Below are 24,510 nucleotides of genomic sequence, written 5' to 3'. Positions count from 1 at the left end.
TGGGGATGGGCATAGTCTTCTGCATGACCCCTTCCTAGGCATATGACAGAGACAGAGTCACCAGCAGGCAGGGGACCATGAATAGGGTGAGGACGAAGAGGAGAGAAGGAGGTGGCCCTGCGAGGAGGGGATAGAGGGCCTATTGAGCCACTTCTGCTGAATATGCATCAGAGCCCCTAGGTCTGATAATAGCAGTTAGCTTGCCTTTTTTGCCTGGTTGTCATAATCCTTGCAGTGAGAAAGCTTATCCTCTCCATTTCTAAAATAAAGACTAAGAGTGGGATGACCATGTGACTCATAGAGGTGGCTGCCCCTATCACACCCTCAGAGGCACAGGCAGGGCTAGCTGGGGTTGCATGTGAGCAAGTGGTCCTCAACTGGGATCCCAGGAGGGGTCAGTGGGGACTGAAATTGTTGACTAGCCTCATAGAGTCCCTGTGGGGGACAGGTGAACACTACTTCATACATCTAACCCATTTTTATCAAGCTTGTTCTAAATATCCAATAGAATGGTAAACATTAACATTTTCTTCCTGTGTAAGATTTTCTTATGTATTCTTCCTGTGAATGTAGACCCAACCTTGAAGTTCTCTCTCATGGCGAATACCCCATCTTTTCAGAGGAGGGATATGAGCAGCTGAATATCTTATCTTCCAGCCAGAATCAGACACCTTACCCCACCAGAGTCAGCTGCTCTAAGGCCAAGATCAGGACCAGGCAGCGCTGGCCCTCAGAGTGCAAGGCACTAATTTCCTGCTCCCTTCCCCAGACATACACAGGTTCCATCCTGGTAGCCATGAACCCATTCCAGGTGCTGCCCCTCTATACCCGGGAGCAGGTACAGCTGTACTACAACTGCCACGTGGGTGAGCTGCCTCCACATGTCTTTGCCATCGCAAACAATTGCTACTTCAACATGAAGAGGAACAAGAGGGACCAGTGTTGTATTATCAGGTGGGGGCAGACTCTTCACATTACTGGGGCAGGAGGCAGATGGGCCAGGCACCCAGACTGAACATCTTATAAAGGAGGGAGCACTTCCTCTCTCTAAACCTCTTCCACAGACCAGCCTATGATTTAGGGGCTCCCATTCATCTGCAAACACCTTCCCCAATAGCACATGAGCCCTCAGGCATCTGGCCCTGCTGCCCTCCTACCCTTAAAAGTCCTTCCAAAGCTTCCTTCCTTCAGAACCTGCTCTTCCACTGTATTACCAGGGCCTAGACTGTGCGCCCTTCAGTGACTATACTTTAAGACAAGCAAGGATGGGATGGCTCATTTAGAAGTGAGCCCAGGATAGGCACTTGGGGTGCTGTGGTCAAACAGGCAAGGCCTCACTCAAAAAACAAAGAAAAAACTCAGGGCAGGCCTCAAGTGAGGACAGAGTAGCAGTGGCTCCAGGATTAGCTCTCAGGTCACTAGGGCCCAGAGGGGATGTGTTCCCCTCCAGTCCAGGACCTAATCCTGCTTCAGAGAGTTGTTGCCTGACCTGGCCTCTCTGCTTCCTGCACAGGCCCACCTTGCACTGAGGGAAAGGAGGGTAAGAGGGATAGGAAGAAAGAGGTGGAATTTGGCTCCAAGGCATATTGCTTGGTGTTATAGTAGTCATTCATTCATTCATTCATTCACTCATTTATTGGAGGTTCTATTGTGCTCCAGTAGTGTGCCCCACACCATCCTAACATGGGGAGGACAGCAAATAAAAGGGATCACAATTCCTGCCTCAAGGACCTTATATCTTATTGAAGGGAGACAGATGGGCACACAATAAATAAGCAAGTTTTTCCAGCAGGTAATAGGAGCTTTGAAGAAAAACACTGCAGGGAAAGAGAAAAGAGAGTGATGGCGCCGCTGCTTTAGGTGGAGGCAGAGGGGGGTCAGACTAGTCACAGCCTCTCTGAGGAGGAGATGTTCCAACCCAGACTGAAGTCCTGTAGCATAGGTTATCATGCTTCATGTTCTCAGCAACCTTTTGAATAGACATTTTTACTCCTGTTCTGCTGTTGGGAAAACCTACAACCATGGTTGAGATGCTTTCCCAAGGACACAGTTATTAAGTAGGGAATTCAAACCCAGTGGAGTAAACTCCATTCAATGGAGTCATTTTCACTTCTCCTAGTGAATGGGAATACTGTGCCAAGGAGCTGGTGCTCTGACCCCTCTCAGGTTTTGCCTGTCTGCATAGCACATTCTTAATCTGTCCCCTACACTGGGAGCAGGGAACCTTTCTGCCAAAGGCCTCCAGGATTGTGTCGTAAGCTGGCTGAGAAGCTCACAGAGCCACTTCTCACCTCCAGGACACAGTGCCTGAAAAGAGAACAAGGCACACTGTTCTTCTATCCTTTGCATGAACAGATCACTTGGAATCAAACTGCCTTCTCATCCTGCCCACCTCCACTCCCCTCCCCTGGGCTATGAGCCTGCCACCCTGGCTCTCTGCCCCTGCTTGTGTCTGCAGCAAGCATTCACATATTCCTTGACTCAGTGGAAACTTGGGGATCTGGCTGACTTCACTGGAATAGCAAGTGTGGATATTATGAGCAAAACTTTCTAAAAATTAATATTTTCAGATGAAATAATATTTGTCTGGGATTTGCTTCAAAATGGTACCAGAGAGGAAATAAAATTAGGAGAAGAACCTTGGAGACTGGATTGTGGGAGCTCATTATGTGAACTGTAAAGTACAGCAACCCCTGTTCCACTTAGTTATGCATTCATTGGTTGATTCTTGTGTGTACCCTGATGGGAGATTGAACCCACAGTTTTGGCATATTGGGATGATGCTCTACAGGACTAAGTGTCCTAAGTAATTTTTTAAAGATTTTATTTATATATTTTTAGAGATCAGGGAAGGGAGGGAGAAAAAGAAGGAGAGAAACATCGATGTGGTTGACTCTTGCATGCCTCCTACTGGGGACCTGGCTTGCAACCCCCGGCATTGGCCCTGACTGTGAATCAAACCAGTGACCCTTTGGTTCACAGGCCCGGCCTGCACTCAATCCGTTAAGCCACAGCAGTCAGGGCTCCTAGGTAATTAAAAAAAAAAAAAACAGTTTTCATATCTTACCAGCATGAAATTAATATATATTCACTATGGAAATTTTAGAAAATTTCAGAAAAATATTCTGAGAAAAAAATTGCTAGATATTTTTTGGAGAATACTTTCCCGACCCACTTAGTTAAAATTATACTGAATAGTGCCAACATCTGCCATACTCCTGTAATTCATAAGCACTGACTATGTTGTTGCAAGCTCTGGGTAGACAGTTTTAATGGCTACATGATGTTCCCTGACTGGATGGACCATAATTAATTTCCCCCATTTAGGTTACTGCTAATTTTCCACAATTACAATGGTAAATAAATAATGCTTTAATGAGCAGAAAGCTTTGTGATGAAAGATTTTTTTAATTTTAGGATTATTTTCTTAGACTAAACACGGAATAATTCTGAAGGTTTTGATACCTGTGCCAAATTGCTCCCCAAGAGACTGATGCAGTTCCCTTCCAGCCAACACAAACTCCCTGCTCATGTAGAGAATGTCACAACAAGGCATCCAGTCTTCTGGTCTTTTTCATTCATCTGTTATTACTGAGCACTGTGCCCATGACCTTGGAATGAACCTAATAGACCCTGCCTGCTAGGGCTCACAGTTTAGCAGGATCCAAAGACAAACACACCAATAACTAGAACAACATAGACAGTCTGAAACCACAGAGGACTCAAGGGCAAATGCGGTGGGAATTCTGCACGAAGGGAGAGATTCTCTGTTCAGACTTCCCCAGAAAGAAAGCCTGTAATGGGTTTGCAGTAGAGTTGAGAGGTTCTGAAAACCTTATGTTTCGATTGACTAATTCCTCGTGTACTGTCTTTGCAGTGGTGAGTCTGGGGCAGGGAAGACAGAGACCACCAAGCTCATCCTGCAGTTCCTAGCCACAGTCAGTGGCCAGCATTCATGGATTGAGCAACAGGTCCTGGAAGCCAACCCCATCCTGGAAGGTAAGTCACCCTTAAGACCAGCCCTCCTCCCAGGCCCTTCCTGTGGGCTGGAGCCTTCCTGCCAAGAGGTGCCCTTGGGGAAGGACAAGAGAGACCACACACTTTCAGCAACTTTTCAAGATTCCTCAGGACATGAAAGACAAGAATGGAGTGGGTAGTAGTGTGGGGCTTCCCAGGAAGCACAAAGGGGAAATACTGATGACCCTATAAGTTTTACTGTTTGTTTTCCACAGGATTGTAACAAGTATTCCTTTTAAAAGGGGTCCAAAATGAAATCAACTTGGGAAATGCTGTGTATGTCAGTTTGTCCTTTGGGAAGCAGTTGTTCGCTGGGGTTAGGGCTGCAACAGATTTGTTGAGTGGTAACCCCTGAAGAAGGTGAAGGGGGAGGAAACAGGAATGGGCAAGAAAAGCCTCCAGACTGGAATGCTGGCAGGACACTTACGAAGGAACAGATTTAGGAAGGAACAGATTTGGGCAGGATAAGATTCACACTGCAATGCACACCTGACAAGGTCTTGGCCAACCCCATGGGGAACTCTGGAGCCAATGCCAGTTAGAAGAGTATTAGGCCTGATGCCAGGTCTTAGTGCTCCCTTCACTCAGTCTCTGGTGGGGGTGGCCCAATGCCAATAACCTCAGTCCCAATGTTGTCAGCCACTGGTCAGCGCATTCTCTTTTTCTTTATAATTGAGGTATGGTTTACATACAGTAAAAATTCACCTTTTTGATGTACAGATTTGTGAGTTTTGACAAACTCATACAAGTCATATAACCCCCATCATAATCATGATACAGAATGTTCAAAATTTCCCTCAGGCCCCTTGTAGTCAGCTCTATTCCCAGCCCCACACTGTCACAACCACTGATTTGTTTTTTCCACTATAGTTTTATCTTTTTCAAAAGGTCATATAAGTAAAATCATACAGTTTGTAGCCTTTTGGGTCTGGTTACTTTCATTAGCATAATGCACTGGGGACTTTTCCATGTTGTTGCCTATATCAAGATTTATTCCTTTTATTACATTACTTATAAGTACCATAGTTTGTCCACAAAGTGAAGGACATATGGGTTGTTTATAGTTTTTAGTGATTATGAATAAAGCCTCTACCAACAGTTACATACAGGTTTTTGTGTGAACACATGTTTTTCTCTTAAATAATCATGCAGGAGTGAAATTGTTGGATGGCAAGTGAGCCATTTAACTTTGTCAGAAACTGCCAAACTGTTTCCAAAGCAGCTGCCCCATCCAGTACACCCACAAGCAGTAGATGAGTACTGCCACTGCCCCTGTGCTGGGGGCGGGGGGGGGGGGGGCAGGCAGCTGTCTGCACTGCCACAGGCACAGTGGACCTCATTGCGGCTCACACTCACTTCTCCTTCATGACTAATAACTGGAGCTGCTTTTCATGAGCTCACTTCCCATCTGTGTAGCTTCTGTGTCTGTTCGAACCTTCTGCCTATTTTTTGACTGAGTTGATTCATTATTAATGATTTTGTAAGAGTTAGTTACACATTCTGGATACAAGTCCTGTATAAGATAGGTGGTTTGTAAGTAATTTTTCCCAGTCTGTGATTTGTCTTTTCATTCTCTTAACAGTGTTTTTGTAGGCAGAAGTTTTAGATTTTGATAAAGTTCAATTTATCATTTTTTTTCTTTTATTGATTATGCTTTTGGTACCGTATCTAAGAAATCTTTGCCTAATCCAGAAATTTTCTCCTACATTTTCTTTTAGATGTTGTGTAGTCTTAGGTTTTACAATCTGGTCTATGATCCATTTTTCGTTAATTTTTTCTGTGGTACAAGGTATAATTGAGTCCTTCTTTCTCTTTTCTTTCCTCCCTCCCTCCCTTAGTACCTTCCAATCATTTAAGCCCCATTTGTCGAAAACACTATTCTTTCTCCATTAAATTGCTTTTTTTCCTTTGCCTAAAATCAATTGACCATATAGTTGATCTATTTCTGGACTCTTATTCTGTTCTATTACGCTCTCTGTTTGTGTTTTCACCAGTACGACATGGTCTGATTTCTGCAGCTTTTTAGTAAGTTTACAGTCAGGTAGCATGTAACTTCCAATTTTGTCCTTTTTTGAATGTGGATATTCTAGGTCCTTTGCCTTTTCATATACAGTTTAAAATCACCTTGTCACTTTCCACCAAAAGGAAAAAAAGGCTACATCAGGTTCTTTCTTGAAGAGGGATCTTCCACTGGGTTCAATAACCTTAAGCATTTCACTTAGCATAATACTCTCCAGTTCCACCCATGCTGTCACAAAGGGTAGGAGCCCCTTCTTTCTCTGTGCTGTGTAGTATTCCATTATATAAATGTACCATAGTTTTTTGATCCACTCATTTACTGTTGGGCACTTAGGTTGCTTCCAGCACTGGCTATTGTAAATTGTGCTGCTATGACCTCACCTTTAACTGGAACATGATCAACAAAAGAAAAAAGCAAACAAAATATAACCAGAGACATTGAAATTAAGAATAATCTAACAATAACCAGAGGGTAGGGGGAGGGGACAGTGGGGGGAAGGGTTTTCAGAAACTACTATAAAGGACACATGGACAAAACCAAGGGGGAGGGTGGAAGCAATGGAAGGAGGTGGGTTTGGCTGAGGTAGGGGGGAGTGGTGAGGGGAAAATGCAGGCAACTGTAATTGAACAACAATAAAATAATTTTTAAAAATAACATTAAGCAGACTTCTGAACTGTGGTCCTTCTCAGAGCCTCTCCTGTACACTGGGATTCCTCAAGGGGCAGAGACATTCCTAAACCTGTTTGACCAAGGAACAATTTTCCTTTTTCTCATAGGACTAATGCTATATGGTGGTACAGTATTTTCAAACTGCTTCCCAAACCACAAGTGGGTCATAAAATAAATCTTTTAGAACTAATAAATAGCATAGAATAGAAATACACCAGCACATTGCTTTTGGTAGGAACTGGTATAGAATATTTTCTCTTAATTATATATGTAAGTAGGGGTGTGTATGTACTAGGACATAGTGCAAAGGATCTTTCTTACTGTGGATCATTTCTGAGAAGCCTGCAGAAAACGCTCTATGGAATGCACTTTGATTCATGATTCAACCTCAGTTTGCCCTGGGTTGACCTCTTCATCGGTGCACTAGCCCATGCCAGCTTTTGCCACTCTCCCTGCAAGCACAGGCTGGCCATCTCTAACCCAGCCTCCACTCAGCTTGAGCGATCTTTCAAAAATGCAAGTCTGGTCTCACACTTCCTCCAAAGCTTTCCCACCTTCCCTATCACTTGCAGAATCAATGCCAAACTTCTTAGCCTGGCATTCAAGGATCTGTGCTACTAAGCCCACTTACTAACTAATGAGTTCTTTCTGTCTTCCACTGCCTTATTCCTGTATCCTGTGCTCTAGCCAAATTTCCCACTCTGCAAGCACACCCCATGCTTTCTGACCTCTGGACTTTTACCTGCATTTTGCCTTCCTCTTAGCGTATCCTTGGCTGCCACCACTGTCCAGGGCAATCCTATCTAGTCTTCAGTTCTGGGCTTCACCACCTTCTGTGAGAAGCCTTACCAAATGACTCTGCTAAAAGTACATTTTCTCCTCTCTGCTCCCATTATGGGTAACACCCTCTGTCCCTCAGCCTTTGGAAATGCCAAGACAATACGAAATGACAACTCAAGCCGCTTCGGGAAATACATCGACATCTACTTCAACCCCAGTGGGGTAATTGAAAGTGCATGCATCGAGCAATTTCTCCTGGAGAAGTCCCGGGTCTGCCATCAGGTGAGGCCTCTACAGACTGCACTGGTCCTGGGGGCAATCTCTATCTGCCCCAGGATGAGGAGTCAGGGGGTTGGGGAGGCTTCCAAGGGAGGTCCCCTTCCATCACTCTCACCCCACCTTCCCTCTTCCCCAGGGACCTCCTCAGGCCTCCCCCCAACCCTGCCATAGATCTTAGCTTGCTGGCACTGAACCCTGGTCTAACCCTGATGGGCCAAGGATCCCTAGAATTGGATAATAATGGTCTTTGCCCAGTACTCAAGGAAAAGAAATAATAGGATTTTCTGTTCTGAATTTTTCATCCATATAATTTCCTTCATTTTTTGGTGCCTAGTACTCCTCACCTTTACTGGAATTAAGTCTGAGGCTGGGCCAGTCCCCCTCTGAGGGTCTGTATCCTGACATCACTCTCTTGCTTATTACTTTAGGGAAGGTGGCTTCAGGGATTCTGGGAAGTGCCTGAGAGAGATGGGTTCCCTGGGCAGGCTGGGTGGCCTTAACACGGCTGCGGACTGGCCTCAATCTCAGGGTCCAGTTGTATCTCAGGTCAAAGCCAGAGCCATATCTGGCTGAGAGGTGTTGGAACAGAAGCCAGGACAGGACTGGGGGCAACAGTCTGAGGTTCTGCAGCCTCAGGGAATTACTTTCAAGCTCTCTAGATGGCCTTCCTTGACAGGCCCCGGAAGAGCGAAACTACCACATCTTCTACTCCATGCTCATGGGGATGAACACAGAGGAGAAGAAGCTGCTGTGCCTGGGGATGCCCTCAGACTACCGCTACCTGACCTTGGTGAGGCCCTCCCCATCCTGCCTCTCCCTGAGAGGCCCCATCCCTCTCTCATCTCTGTGTCCCCCTGCCCTGTAGACCATCTCTTTTATCACTCCCTGCCCCTCCACTGCCTCCACCCCGCCTCCACCTCTCAAGGGCTAAAGGAGAATGAGGAAAGCGGGCTGGTGTGCTATTACCTGTTCAACCTTTGCTTTAGCTCTGAAAAGCCCAAACTCTAATGGGATCCCCTTTTCGGTTCCCCACCCTCACTTCCATGGTTGGTTCCCACCTTATAACTGGCAAAGACCTACCCTTGTCTGAAGCATCCTTATTATTGCGAACTGATGGTCCTTCCCTACAAAGCTCACCTTTTTGGAACCAATGAATAAAAAGGCTTGTCACCCGGTAGGTCATGGGCAGTCATCTCTATGCCTCTCCCTTGCTTTTACTACAATTGCCATCTTGTGGGTGCCCCTAGAACTTGAACTCCAGGAGAGCAGGGTCGTTGCTTGCACTTGCTCTGGGATGCATCCCTACTTTCTCAGATCCCCACTCCACCCCCATCTGGGACAGTGCAGCACAAGGGGCCCTCTGCCCATGTTTGCTGACAAGGGAAGATGAGTTCTACCTCTTGAATATCTCTTCTATGCAACCCTCTCTCTGTGTTCAGCACCTGGGGTCTTGCCTGGACCATGGCAGGACCCTGTGTCCCACCTCTGACCTAATTTGTCACCTACCCTGCAGGCTCAACACCTACTCTATCATTCATCCTGCAGACCTTCCACATGCAAATCTGATAGACCACACCTCCAATGACAATTCTCCCATGGCTCTATAGAATGGTTTCCAAGTCCCTTTGGATCTTGCCATCCTCGAATCTCTCCCCCCTCACCACTAACCCAACCTTCTTTGTAGCCTTGGCTCCTGCCTCCCACCTTCCCACTCAGCACCAGCTGTTCTCTGCCTAGACCTCCCTCTCCTCTGTACCCCTTTAAAGCTCAGCATGTGAGCCAGCTCAAGAGCCTCATTCTGGAAGCTTTACCCCACTTGCCAGTGGATTGGCCTCACCTGCTTTGGTCTTGGTACCTATAATAGTCTATGAGACAGTCATCTGCTTCCTGCCTGACCCTCTTCCATGAACAGCACCCAGGGCAGAGCCAGGTCTCTTCATTTCTGAATTTCCAGCAGTACCACAGAGCTTGGCATACAGTGAGCCTTGGAAAGTGTTTCTTAAATGAACCCATGATATTCAGAGAAGCTGAATGACTTGACCTAGGCCACACAGCTACCAAGTGCCAGTGTTAGCTGCAGAGCCCAGCATTCTGTGTCTGTGCCTCTGGTTCTGCCTCCAGAGGTACTTTTGTATGTTTTCTGAGCTTGTGCCCTCCTGTGGCCCCTCAGAGTCCACCCAGAGGATATGAAATGTTACTTATCAGGGCCTTTGGCTAAGTCTATGAGGCTTCTTTGCCTATTGGCACAACATGAAGGAGGTGGGGTGTGGAGTGACACCTACAAAAAGCTGAGGGGCATGATCCTGCAGGGGAACTGCACTTCCTGTGAGGGGCTCGATGATGCCAAGGACTATGCCCATGTGCGCTCAGCACTGAAGATCCTCATGTTCTCTGACTCTGAAAACTGGGACCTCAGCAAGCTGCTGGCAGCCATTCTTCACCTAGGGAACGTGGAGTTTACAGGTAATACTCCTCCAAACAGCATCCCCTGGGGAAAAAGAGTGGGGGAACCAAGAAAGGAAGAGAAAGAAATCTCTCAAGGTTCTCACCTAAATAAAGAGCGCACTGAAGTCATGTGGTCTAACCTTGTCGTGGAAAAATGCTTTGCAAGTTTTAGCTATAATTTTGGTGGCCTTGTGGGGTTAAGGAAAAGATGTTAAAGATTAGGGCATTCCAAAGGTGAAGACTTGATCCATCCCCTCCCACTTTAAGCTTGTACTCCAAAGGACTACCCTCTCAGGGTAAGGATAAAGCAGAGTAAACAGAGCCATGCATGAACCTGCAAACCAGTCTGTGAGCACTCAGGTGGTCTGGGGATTAGAGTGTCTTGGACTGTTAGCTCCCTAAGCACCTGACCTAGAAGACAAAGTGAGAAGACTAGCATACATTGAACTGGAGTTCTAAAGGAAAAGACAAAGTGAATGAGGCATAGGTTGTATTTGAAGAGATTATGGGTGGCTCTGGAACTCATGAAACACATCAATTCAGAGAGCAGTGGGGAAAAAACAGACTTGAAATAAATTGTTCTGGAGCAATTGGGTGTCCATGTGGAAAACATGAACTTAGACCACAGTTTCACACCATGTAAGAAAAACTACTCCAAGTGAACTGTAGCAGGTGACCATGTAATCTATCAATCAAACTGGGCACTTCTGCTTGTGAAAGGTGGATGTGACAAACAGGGCACCAGGACACAGAAGAGGATTCTAAATATGTTGAGGAAATGGAGCCAGGCACAAAGAATGCATACCTTTATATAAAACTTACACAAAATTTAAAAACCAGGATTAATATATAGATAATAAAAAGATAAAAACCAAGGAAGTGGTTTCCATGAAAATTAGGAGAGTGGTTACTTCTAGTGGAGAAAAACAAGGACTTCACAAGAAAGCACCATTCTGAACTTTGGGTGTTGGTAAGGCTCTGTATTTAGACTTTAGTAGTGGTTTATGGTGATGACCCAATAATTATTCATTGTAATACACCTTTGGGTTTTATGCACTTTATTTATCTGTATACTTTATTGTAAGCTTTTTTAAAGTTAAAAAAAACAAACAGAAACGTCACTACATCCTCCCCCCATCCTGGCATTCCTAAGGTGGAGGTTGACTCAAGCAGGACGATCTTGAATTAGGGAAGCTATCAGGAGACTTGCCATAGGGCTGGGCCCCACTTACAACGGTGTTCTGTTAATATTTGCTTATTTGACTAAATGCCTGGGTTTCTATCAACAGCAGAGTGGGTTGAAGGGAGCTGATGACTCATCTCTTCCCTTAATAGACCCCACACACATGCACTGCCCCCACCCAGTCCACCAAGTTCTCCCTATGAACAAGCCTGAATTTCTTGAAACTTCCTTTTGACCCCAAACCCTGATATCAGGAGCAGAGCGGAAGAATAATCACCTGGGACACTGGTTCCTGAGAGGGCCCTGCAGGAGGCAGTGCCTCAGGGACAGGGGCTACCCCAGGCCAGGTGCTTACTGGCGCTTCTGACCAGTCAGTTCAGGCTGTTTCACCATTAAATGTTAATACTTCTCCCTGCAGCTGCAGTCTTTGAAAACCTGGATTCCTCCGATGTGTTGGAGACACCTGCCTTTCCCACGGTGGTGAAGTTGCTGGAGGTAGCCTGGCTGTTGTGTCTGCCAGCTTCCATTTTTGAGGGGGCCCCAGAGGCCTGGGTTCACAGATCCCTGATTCTCATAACCCTTCCCAGGCTCCTGCTTCCCACCCCTCTCCCAGGCTCTCAGCTTAATCCCTGCACCCTTCTGTATATTGCCAGCCTTGGAGGTAGGAACCAATGTGAGCTAACCATTAACAAAGTAGCAAAATGACATCTCACTCTCTACCCAACTCATCCCTCTGCTCTCCCAATGACCTTACTCTGGACTGTCCCTATCTTCCTTCAAATGTTCCTGCCCACATCCTCATCCCTAGGGCTTCCTCATGAGCCATGCTGTTCTGGAAAAGTGAGATGTGCTCACACCATCAGCCCCCAGGATATTCCAGAGTGAAATGAGCCTCCACTTGGAGGAAGAACCACAGGCACAGGCAGAGAAATGTCTTTGCACTGGGGACATTGTGACACCCACCATATCATACCCCATTGGCCATTCTGGTGGGAAATTAATAGAACCAGAAGAAAAAAAGGAAGGAAGGAAGGAAGGAAGGAAGGAAGGAAGGAAGGAAGGAAGGAAGGAAGGAAGGAAGGAAGGAAGGAAGGAAAAGGAAGACACATTAAGCAGCTTTTGCTGCTCTTCGTGTATGGCAGGGTTCTCAGAAACTTTGGGTATTTACCAGCTTGGTCTCCCCTGCATGGTGGAGGCCTGGCCTGTCCAGACTCAGGCCTACTCTCTCAAGCCTGCAGCCTCTGGGCTGGTGTGACATCCAGATGCCCATAGCCTGGCTCCAAACCCTCCCTGCGCATTGTTTTCCAGGGTCCACCTAGTGGTGATGGCCCTTTCCTGAGTCCCCAGGAGATCAGCATTGGCAACCAAGCAGCCAGTATGATGCTCAGGGTCCACCCAGCTTGTGCAACCCTCCTGAATGCTCTCACACCCCAGTGTTCACACTGACCCTCAGCCAGGGCCCACCCAGGACACCAACTCTGGTCCTTATCTGGCTTGGCCCTAGTCACAGGCAACTCCCTCCCTCAGGTCTTGGATGTAAGGTGTTTGGTCATAAGATGGAATAAGACATAGCACAAGCAGGTCAGTGTCCTGGAGCCAGGTCCTGCACTGTCAGCTGTCCACCTGCCCCCCCAGGTGAAGCACCAGGCACTCCGGGACTGTCTGATCAAGCATTCCATCATCATCTGTGGGGAAGCTGTCACCAGGCCTCTGAACATCACCCAGGCTGCTGACCGGAGGGATGCCTTTGTCAAGGTGCAGAGCTGTGGGAGAAGGGGCAATTACCTGTTGAACTTGGCTCCTTGCTCTGTTGGTGGAGAGTAACACAGAGCAGAGAGAGTTGGTCAAGTCCCGATTCTACTGACTGCATGGTGACTGTGGGCCCCCCTAGCCTCTCTGGGCTTGGCTTCTTGCCTTTAAAATAGGAATGATATCCTTCAGTGAGTACATGAGATCCAGTGTGAGTGCACCCTTTCTGGGTGAACTTGGAAAAAGGGGAAGCCTTCTTCCTGTGCTTTAAAGCCCATTGGTTATACCCCATGTCTCCTCAGGGCATCTATGGGCACCTCTTCCTGTGGATTGTCAAGAAGATCAATGCTGTGATTTTCACTCCGCCTGCCCAGGACCCTAAAAACGTACAAAGGGCCATTGGCCTCCTAGACATATTTGGCTTTGAAAATTTCCAGAACAATAGGTATGAAGATCTTAGTTCACCTGCTTTCAGAAAATGGAAGATAAGCTTAACTTTTAACTGACCAAGCTAGAAGGTAGCCATTCCTTCCCTGCTGGACTCTCACTTCCAATCATAGGTGCCAGGGTGAGTCCACTGGGAAGGCCCGTGTTTTTCTGCAAGGAGATAGTCTGTGTGTATCCCCTGGCACCCCACATCCAGAGAAGGCCCCATAGCTAAAAGCATCCTAAAAGCTAGGCAATGACCCCAGCATTTGTCACCCCTCTTGAGTCATCTCTCTCCTCATGAATCTGAGTGAATGATATTAGGGTGAAAATGAAATCAAAACATTGATTTGACTGCATCTTTAGGTGGCACATCAAACTAGGTATTAGGAAGAAAGTGGAGGATTTGTGGGCCATCCCTGATTTTTTTAGTTTGGCGAGGTTAAGGCAAGGCAGGATGCCTGTAACCCAGTGTCCTAGCACCCCTGAATGGATACTGAAGAACTGAGCAGAAGACAGGTCAGAAAAGTGATGCTTAGTGGTGACTGTGATGAAGCCTGGGGAACAGAGACAAGGGTGAGGAAAGGAGCCAGGCCATGGAGACAAATAAGGACAGTTGATGCTCTGGTACATTATCAAGTAGAGGAGATCAAGTGAGGAAAATGAGGACTGGGACAAGCAAGCAGGAAGCATCCTATATACAATCTAGCTTAGTCAGATGAGCCTGGCTCATTAAAGGATATGGAAGGGCAGAGCTTAAGACTAGTTCTAAGAAGTAAAGGCCTTTGGGCCCTGTCAGAGGAGCCAAGAGTCTGGCCTGAACCTCACATGCCCCTGCCAAGGCCCTGTCTCCATGTGAAGTCTGAGAGGGTCCCTTGGTGAGCCAAGATTGTCAAGACACAAGCCATTCCCAATGCAAGCATACTGAGATGGCAGGCTCCCTGGACCAGCTGTGCAGGCCAGGCAGGTAACATAGGACAGGGCTCAGAATTAGACCCAATATGATGATAGCTCTTAGGCATAGTAATCTAAAAAGCAATACAGATCATTTGTTTCTGTCCCCTAGAGGGATAGCTGAGTAGACCAAGCATACCTTTGGAAACCTTGGAGGACCGTGAGTAGTTGGTTGTCTGGGATCTGGCCATTTATGCAAGGGCCCCTCCCTGAAGGAGCCATAGGCTGGGCTTGTGACAGGGCTGCAGTCTGGTGAAGGGTGAGTGCTGCATCACCTAGCACCCAGTGAGTCATGCCTTCTGCAAGTGTCCACTGAGCCCTCTCTAAGCAATGTATTGGGAGTGAAGAACATGGCCCACCTGTGTCCTCACCTGTTGGTTTAACAGATGTTGAAGGAGCAGTCTAGGTATGATAAGGTTCTGCATAAGTCGGCGACCCATTCTGAGGCCTAAGCAAGACCCAGGGGATGAGCTGATTGAGCTGGACCATGAGGAAGGAGAGGAGTGGCAGCCAATGTGGGAAGGCTCAGAGATGGGGGTAGAACTGGGTGCCTCCACAGCACTTTGCAAAGTCCAGAGTGGTGTGGGGCCACTTCCTTGAACAGAGGCAGGCTTTCTACTGTGTCACTCTGTCTGGATCGTAAAAACAACCTGAAGCCTGGGGGTGAGGGAGGCAGTGAACTTGGATCTGCATGTCAGGAAGCTTCTTCTAGTGGCAAGTTGGAAAGGACTGAGGGGCAAGGCTGCAGCCTTAGAAGGATCATACTTGGAAGGCCAGTGTCATGCTCCAGGTAAGCAATGAAAGTGGTCTGTACCTCATTGAAGCAGTGGGAGTGAAAAGAAGTAGAGAGGTCAGGATACTGTGTTGGAGAGAGCATGGACCAGACTTTGGCAACCAAATGGGAATGGAGAGGAGGTAAAGGGAGGTGTCAAGCTTGACTCCTTGGTTTCTGACTTGAGCCAGGGGTGAGCTCCCGAGGTGGGGAATCAGAAGGAAAAGCAGGTTGGAGGATTAGGGCAGGGGTAAGGAGCAGGTCTGGTTGATGCAGAGGAGCCTAGAAGTCAATACTGAGTCTCCAGCAGCTTCTCTCATACCAAGGCCCCTTGCCCATAGGGCTGGAGCTGCTACAGGACACTTGGTTTTCCAAAGTTTATTTCCATGTCAAGATAGGCAGGCCTGGCAGAAATCTAGGGAATTGGTAAGGTGCTGAAGGCAGGGGGTTGATGGTATGCCTTCATCAACCAGAACCTTCTCCTTTCTTGTAGTCTGTTTGCCATGGGGTGGAGGAGGTGAGATGATGCAGATAAAGGCAGAGAGAAGAGGGAGGGTGCATGTCCGTGTACTCACAGGACTCCATGGGAATGGGAATGTGCATCTGTGAGCATACACATATGGCTCTGTGCAAATGGCTGGTGACACCGTGGTTCATACCAGCCACAGCAAGGGCAGAGCTGACCCTGCTCCACCTCTGGTGATAGCATTGTCTCCACAGCTTTGAGCAGCTCTGCATCAACTTCGCCAATGAGCACCTGCAGCAGTTCTTTGTGCAGCACGTGTTCACCTTGGAGCAGGAGGAGTACTGCTCTGAGAACATCACCTGGGACTTCATCCACTACACCAACAACTGGCCTACCCTGGACCTGATGGCCTTCAAGCCCATGAGTATCATTTCCCTTCTGGACGAGGAAAGCCACTTTCCACAGGTGCATCCATAGACCTACCATCACTCTGGCTGAGACACCCCATATGTCTCCTCTTGGAGGTTGGGAAACTTCCCTGGGGTGACCCATTTGTTCTGGGGTTGCTGAAACCTCTGATAGAAATTAGAAAACCAGCCCTAGCATGTCTCCCAACCAGACCTCCTCACCTTTGAGGCATACCTCAGGGTATCCCCACCCCCGCCCCTGAAGGAAGGCTTCCTGATTCCACCACTTCCAATCCCCAACAGAATTCCATCTCAGTTACCAATTATTTAGATTCAAGAACACACCCTAAGAGAGAACTTCCTAAGTGTCTGTGGTGAAAGAGAAGGAAAAATTTTATTCTCTCACCCTTAGGGAAATTTGTCTGTCCTTGGGGAAATGGACTCTCAAATGCAGGCAGTAAGAACTCTGAATCAGAGAAGGGGAAGCCAGGGCTGGGGTGCCTGACAATTGTAGGGAAGGGTGGAGCCAGAGAGTTGGCAATGGAGGTTGGTAGACCTGGTATCTGCTCTCTCTCATTGTGACAAGTCACAAACCCCTGAGCATCAGTTTCCTGTCTGGATAAAGGCCATCAGTCATCCTGAGCTCATTTGCTTTGCGTGCATGAGGGAACCCCTGAGTCCTGAGGGTGTGCCAGCTGATCTCCCTGTGATTGGGCTGTGGGATCTTAGCCCATAGGTCATCTGTGTCCTTCTAGGGGACAGATACCACCATGCTGCAAAAACTGAACAGTGTCCATGCCAAAAACAAAGCCTTCCTGCAGCCCAAGAACATCCACGATTCCAGATTTGGCATTGCCCACTTTGCTGGTGATGTGTATTACCAGGTAGAAGGTAGGTGCGGCTCCTCACTATATCCCTTTCCTCCAATCTGGATAAGGTTCCAGAAAGGCCACAGAAAGGAGGCTGGGGTGGTTAGGTCATTTTGCAGAGCTAACAATGGGAAAGAGGGAATCAAATAGATCAATGTTTTGTTTCGTTTGTAATAGTTCAATTGAGATATAATTCACATACCATGCAATTCACCCATTTTAAGTATATAACTCAATGGTTTTTAGTATATTCACAGTTACATAACTGTTGCCACAATTTAAAACATTTTCTCCACCCCCAAAAGAAACCTCCCATTAGCATTCATTCCTCATTTCTCCCCAACCCTTCCCAGCCTCTGACAACCACTCAGTTCTCTATGGATTTGCCTATTCTGTACATTTCAGATAAATGTAGACACACAATGTGTGGTATTTTGACTGGCTTCTTTTATTTAGCATCATGTATTCAAGGTTTATGTTGTACCATGTGTCAAGACATCATTTCTTTATATTGAAACATAATATTCCACTGTGTAAATACATCATATTTTGTTTATCCCTTCTTCAGTTGTTAGACATTTGAGTTGTTTCTACTTTATGACTACTGTGAATAATGTATGTCTTTTCACTTCTTTTGAGTATATACCTATGAGAGGAATTCTTGGGTCATATGGTTTAACCTTTTGAGGAACCACCAAACTGTTTTCCATAATGGCTATACCGTTTTACATTCCCACCACCAATGTATAAAAGTTCCAATTTCTCCAAATCCTCCCCAACACGTTATTGTCTGCCTTTTTGGTTACAACCATCCTAGTGAGTTTAAGTAGTGTCTCAATATGGTTTTGATTTGTGTTTCCCTGATGCCTAATAACGTTGAGTATCTTTTCATGTGCTTATTGGCTATCTGTATATCATCTTTGAAGAAATGTCTATTCATATCCTTAGCCCATATTTTAATTGGGTTGTCTTCTTATTTTGAGTTATAAGAATTTTTAATGGATTCTGAATATAAGTACCTTATCAGATATATAATTTGTAAATATTTTTCTGTGTGTTATCTTGATAGTATTTTTTGAAGCACAGAAGTGTTGATTTTATGATGTCCGACTTGCTTATTTTTTCTTGTTGCTCATGCTTTTGGTGTCATGACTTAGAAACCATTGTCCAACCCAAGATTTACCCCGATACTTTCTTCTAAGAGTTTTCTAGTTTTAGCTTTTACATTTAGGTGTTTGACCCATTTTGAGCTAATTTTTGTATATGTTGAAATACAGTCGAGCATGGTTTTGACTTGAGAACCAAGGGCCTGGCGTGGTCAACCCTTTGGTGTGTTTAGAAGAAGAGAAAGTGGCCTATGTGCAGCTGTAGTCAGGAAAACAGGCCGGCAATCATGTCACTCTGTTGTTCATATGGTCTGTGTAACTGGAGACTCACAGTTACACTGCTCAGTTGGAGAGATAGGCAGCACACTCTCACTCTCATCACTCCCAGCTCTGTGAGGGTTTTGCGTACTGCCAGAGCTCCTGCTGCAGTCCTCTTACTCTTATGGGCTCCCATCCTCTCTCCCATCTTTAATTCTGTCTCTGCAGGCGTCACACCAGGTTGTGCAGGTATGCGCAGCACACCCCACTAAAAAGTGGGGTAACTTAAAAAGTGGGAAAAGAAAGTTGGGGTCATGCTCATGCAGAAGTCAATCCTCAGAGTCCCAGGAGTATGGCCCTTCAGACGATGCCTGGCCCTCATCTGGCCTGGCTTGGAGAAGCAACCCCTTCAGCTACTTCCCAGTGGGACTCTGTGCCCAACTTCAGAGTGAGTCCATTCTTGCCCATAATGAGAGTGGAGAGGTGATTTCTTCTCTCCTGCTGTGCTAGTTGCCTTGGGCTGTCATAGCAAGGTTCCACAGATGCGTACAGAAATTTATTCCTTCACACTCTGGAGGCCAGATGTCCAACATCAAGGTATCAGGAGGATAGGCTCCTTCTGAGTCCTTTTTCCTTGTAGATAGAATCTTCTCGTGGCATCTTTTTTGTATCTGTGTGTGTCTGTGTCTAATCTCCTATTCTTATGGGACACCAGTCTTATGGGTTAGGATCCACCAGAATAGCCTCATTTTAGCTTAATCACCTCTTTAGTGGCTGTATCTAAAAATATAGTCATATTCTGAGGTACTGAAGGTTGGAATTTCAACATATGAGTTTTGGGGAGGCACAACTCAGCCCATAACATTGCTCCTCCCCAATATCTGGAGACTCAGTCTTCAGGCCCCTGGCCCTAGTAGGACCTTCCAAGATCCCCAGAATAGGGCTGATGGAGGGACTTTGGAGCTACAAGGCTCTCCTTAGTGAGTTACACATTTGCTTGTTTCCTAAACATGTCAAAGTACACACACACTCACACATATACATACATGTTCACACATGCACAACATACTGCCTGAAGGCACACATTCATTTCCAAGACCTGTGCAGTTTAAATTCACAATAAGGAAGGAAATAACTTCCAAGAAGCTCATAATCATTAAGTTACCTGGATGTGCTTGGAACCAGTAAGCCAAGCACTGTTTAATTTCTTTCCTTCTTCCATTTTGGGCTTCCAGAAAAGCACAGTAGCTAGCACCTTCTCGCTGGTTTCACAAGGGATTCGGTAGCAGTTGCTCCTGTACAGACTGGCTGGCGGGGGGAGACTGGGCATACAGACTCTCTCAGAACTGCCTCTGCCTCAGGGGTAAAGGCAGAAGTGGTCATGCCTTCCTCTCCACACTGTAAGCTCCCTGGACAAGACTAGACAGCCAGATTTTCAAGAATTGGTGGAGGCAGTTATGGAGGGTCTTCTTCACTTCTTCCTTTTCCTTCTTTTCTTTTTTTTAGCTCCTTTATGTAAATAAGCAGTTGTTGAGTCACACTTGCCTAAGGTCACGCAGAAATTTTGTGGGCCAGAGCCCTGATACAAGCCCACAGGCCTCTCACTATGGTAAATCTAAACTGCAGGGTGTGTGGACATGCCATCACTGTGGCCAGTGGTCATACCTGGAATATTGGCAGTTAGGTGATGGCTGTGACTGGGGAGACATAGAAGGAAGTGAACTCGCTGCTGTCCATGGTACCCACATGCCTATGCCCAGGGAGTGCTGTGGCTCATGGAAGAGGTGGCAAGTCCTTGGACCATCCCTGAACTGGGCGAAGGGCCCAAGAGGAAGTCTGCCCAGGGGGAAGTAAGAGGAAGGCCTCACCTCACCTGTGGGCCAGGAGAGCTTCCTGGAACAGATGATGCTTGACCTGGTCTTGAAAATGACTAGGCATTGGCCTGAGTGGTTCAAGAGGAAAGAGCATCCCCAGAACAGGTTGTGGAGGCCAGAGGCACAGGAGAATGGGGAACTTCTAGGGGTGACTGGGCACCAGGGGAGTGCAGGGCCCTGGCACCAGCAGGAGATGAGGAAGGAGGGCATGAGGAAGACGTGCAATGGTGGCAGAGGAGCAGAGAAAAGGATCAAGTTGAAATGACATAGCAATGTGTGGTTTTAGGCATCCTGGGGAATGTATAGGATTTAGAGAAGCTGAGTAAGCAGAGAAGGGGTACGAGGCTATCAGATGAGTTCAGACAGAAGGAATGGCATTAGCTAAGGGGCTGTGGTGGGGATGGTGAGTTGGGGGATTGATGAGTTTATCTGTCCATTTGATCTGACTTTGTGCTGGGTGCAGACAGTGGGTGCCATGCCTACAGAGGTGCCATGCCATGTCTCTATTGGCTACACATGGAGGGAGCAATGGAGAGGATGAGTTCAAAGGGGGCTCCTATAGCCTCCTGATATGACCAGTGTCCCCACCCAGAGCCTCTCCTTTCCTCATAGGTCACAGTAAAATCTGAGTTGGCCTGGCACATGGTCTCTTCTCTCTTCACAGGCTTCTTGGAGAAGAATCGAGATGTGCTGAGCACAGATATCCTCACCCTGATCCACTCCTCCCAAAACAAGTTCCTGAAGGAAATCTTCAAGTTGGAAACAGCAGAAATCAAGCTGGGCCACGGAACCATCCAGAGGAAGACAAGGAGCCAGTTCTTCAAGGTGGGTCCTATGGTTGTCTCTTTCAGTGCTACTCTGTCCTTAGGACCTCTAAGGTTACACATGTCTGTGCAGAGAAAACCTATTGCCTGGGATCTAGGTTTCTCAGTCTAGGCACAGAGGTGAGTGAAAGCATGGGTTACGGGTGAGGGGACAGGTGCACATGAATGTGCCTACTTCTGAGTGTGTGGCAATCTTGCCAGGGCACATCTGCTTTTGTTAATAGTGTTATGTGTCTATATTGGTTTGTGTGTGTGTGTGTTCTGATTGCTGTATGTGTGCATGGTTGTGTGTAGTGTCTGTGGTATATCTATGTGTGTTTGTGGTATGTGTGATGTCTGTGGTATGTGTGGGTGTGAATGTGAGTAAGGATGTATGTGTGTGGTATGTGTGTGTTTGTGGGATATGGGTGTGTGTATGGTATATGTGTTTATATTTTGAGTGGTGTGTGGTATATTGTGTGGCCTATGTGTGTGCATGTGGTATGTTTATGGTATCTGGTGTGTGTCTCACTGATATGTTGGTGTTGTGTTCTGTGTATATGTGGTATGTGTAGTGTGTGATGTTTCTGTGTATCAAATGTGTATTTTGTGGTATGTGTGGTATATGTATGTTTTTTGGGTTGTGTGTGTGGTCTGTGGTATGTGTGGTATATGTGTATGGTGAAGGTGTGTGCATGTTGTATGTGTATGGTATCTGTGGTATGGGTGTGTTTTGTGTGGTATGTGTGTATTATTAAAATGCGTGTTTTGTGGTATCTGCCTACCCATTGCCCCCACCCTACAACACCCCCTCTCATGCCTTTACCCCTTAACTGTGACTGTCCCAGAAAAGCCCTATGAATCTTCTGATGAGGAGCCTCACCCCCACCCTCAGGAGGTTGAGCCAGCTGAATGGCCAAGGAATTGAAAAAGCAGACACAGGGTCCCCTTCTCTCCATGCCAAGAATTCAGCACTGGCCACACTGGCATTTTACCACTCTCCCTTCACCTCTGCAGGATCTCCTCAAGCCTCCAGGCCCATGGCCATGTGCAGTGCAGGCCCAGGGAGGCACTCAGGAGCCTTGAAGCTGTGCAGGAATTACCAATGTCTGGAACCAGGTGGAGTCATGCTAGACTCTCTATAGCTGAGGCCAGAGCACAGCTGCATCCTGGCCCTGCAGATCTCCAAAACATGACATGGAAGTTTCAGGGAACAGGATGGTAGTGGAGAAAAAATGCACATTGTTTTGCACACCAGGACAAGAAAAAAAGCTGCCCATTGTCATTAAAAAGCCCAGTGATTGCATCTTCTCATCACAGGTGCTAAGGTGTAAAGACCTTTGTGTCTCCAGACTGGTGCATGCTGGCAGTACACACTTTGCTCAGGTGCATTTGACCATGGGAAGGTTTGATCAAGGATCATTGCTCAAGATTAGCATCACACAAAACACACATTGCTCATGGTGAGGGGCTTGAGCTTTCCTCCCTCCTCCAAGTGTTAGTACATTTGTTTTAGAATGATATAAATTTACAATAATGCATACAATGCATTGTAGAAAACATTCAAAACCCCATATAAAACCTAGAGAAAAACTGAAAATGTAGAAGGGAGATATAAAAATGAGTATTCCCAGTTCTAGCCTTCTTTTCTCACCCTGGTACAGCATCTTGTTCATGCCACTTGGTTGACCCCAACTCTAGACAAGAGGCATTTGCCCCATCTTACTCCTTTCTGGGTCCTCAGTATCCAACTGGGGTCCTGCAAACAATAGGCATTTGGGGAACCTGTGATGGATAAATGAATGCAGTCCTCCTGAAACTGGAAAAGTCAGTGCTCATTCTGCCTGTCACTACCAGAACCAATAAGTAGAGACAAGAATTGAGTCTTTATGTGTGCTTCATTCAGATGCTGATGTCTGAGAAGGCAGCAGGTTAGGTACCCTAAAATCCATCTTAACATCTTCTCTCAAGCTGACCTTTTTTAAAAAATATTTTTTGTAATTTTGTTTATGTATTTTTAGAGAGGGGAAGGGAAGGAGGAGAGAGGGAGAAAAACATCAACGCGTGGTTGCCTCTTGCATGCCCCCCCCCACTGGGGGTGTGGCCCACAGCCCATGCATTTTCCCTAGACTGGGAATCAAACCGGTGACCCTTTGGCTCGCAGGCCAGCACTCAATCCACTGAGCCACACCAGCCAGGGCATCAAGCTGACCTTTTTTATAAGGAGAAGAAAAGAGTAGGTAAAGGGTTTGAAAATCAGGAAAAAATTTAATCAGATTAAAGCTGCCATGCGGTGATTTTCCTGGCATCCCTCCTTCTGCTGACCAATAATTCTTTATTGTGTCCTGGTTGTCAGATATTCCTTCCCTGGAGCACAATGGCTCAAATACCATCTTGATTACTTGCAGTCCTCCTGGGGCAGAAAGGTTGAATTGCTTGCAGGCTTCCTAGAGTCAGGGTAGGACCAGTCATGCATTACAGATCCTGGAAGAACAGCTTTCTACATGCATTAATTACTAAACCTATTAACTATAGCAAAAGTTAAACCTTTTTAACTTGAGTTCCCTCATCACTCCTACCTGTGGAACCTTGCCAGAAGCCCTCACTGTGCTATGGGTCAGCTGTGCCCCAGGTGGTACTCCCCAGAACCTCACTTTGACTCTGTGCTTCTGCCCACAGTCTGCAGACTCTGGCAGGCGGCCTGCCACCTTGGCAGGCCAGTTCAGGCAGTCCCTGGACCAGCTGATGAAAATCCTGACCAACTGTCAACCCTACTTCATCCGCTGCATCAAACCCAATGAGTACAAGAAGCCACTGGTAATGAGGGGAGGCTGGACACACAGGGAGGGAAGGGGCAGCTATTGGATGAGTCTGATGGCACCTAGAGCCCTGTCATTCCCTTTACCCGGGTCTGGAAAACATTAGGACTGTTCTCTGCCCCCATTTTATAAGTGGGACACTGAGGTGGGGTGCCCATTCCAGGCCATTCTCAGGTCAGTGACCTGCAGTGCTTAGATCACTCAGACCTCTGTCATCTTCAGCCCTGTAATTTGCCTGCTTGTGCAGTTGGCCAGGTGCTTCCCTTTTCAGAGCCGGTTTTCTCTTCTGTAACTTAGACCAGTATCTGCCTGCAGGGGACAGCAAGGATTGTACTTGATGTTTCTGGCACAACTGCACAAGTAAACCACACTCAGTAAGGACCACAACAAGTACTATAATTTTAGAGACTGATGACCACTCCTGGTTGCCCTTGGAGAGTGACTTTATCCACTTCTGTGTGGTGTAGGGTAGGAGCCTACCACTTGCCCAAGAGCCCTTGACCATGGACTTGGGAATCCCACCCAGTGGCTGCAAATACAGGACTCCCAAAATGGAGAGATGCCACCTGAAAGGATCTTATAAGGGAAAAATTATCTTATTAAATCTTATAAGG

General features: G+C 46.8%; 1 protein-coding gene across 6 annotated transcripts in view; it reads left to right on the top strand.

Annotated features, from left to right (window-relative positions):
- The window catches only part of MYO7B (myosin VIIB), a 111,458-nt gene that overhangs the window by 27,373 nt on the left and 59,575 nt on the right, over nt 1-24,510 (top strand). For all 6 annotated transcript variants that reach the window (XM_045203145.3, XM_053918547.2, XM_045203146.3 and 3 more), the window contains 12 exons: nt 770-954; nt 3,878-3,999; nt 7,626-7,768; nt 8,442-8,555; nt 10,075-10,228; nt 11,812-11,888; nt 13,029-13,148; nt 13,445-13,587; nt 16,015-16,225; nt 16,923-17,058; nt 20,939-21,099; nt 23,757-23,894. In XM_045203145.3, the coding sequence (XP_045059080.2) occupies nt 770-954; nt 3,878-3,999; nt 7,626-7,768; nt 8,442-8,555; nt 10,075-10,228; nt 11,812-11,888; nt 13,029-13,148; nt 13,445-13,587; nt 16,015-16,225; nt 16,923-17,058; nt 20,939-21,099; nt 23,757-23,894 (1,704 nt within the window). The remainder of the gene's footprint in view (nt 1-769; nt 955-3,877; nt 4,000-7,625; nt 7,769-8,441; nt 8,556-10,074; nt 10,229-11,811; nt 11,889-13,028; nt 13,149-13,444; nt 13,588-16,014; nt 16,226-16,922; nt 17,059-20,938; nt 21,100-23,756; nt 23,895-24,510) is intronic.

This window comes from Desmodus rotundus, chromosome 2, assembly GCF_022682495.2.
Source record: "Desmodus rotundus isolate HL8 chromosome 2, HLdesRot8A.1, whole genome shotgun sequence".
NCBI classification, from domain to species: Eukaryota; Metazoa; Chordata; class Mammalia; order Chiroptera; family Phyllostomidae; genus Desmodus; species Desmodus rotundus.
The sequence above is the reverse complement of the archived record's forward strand: the minus strand, read 5'-3'. Positions and strand labels throughout refer to the sequence as shown.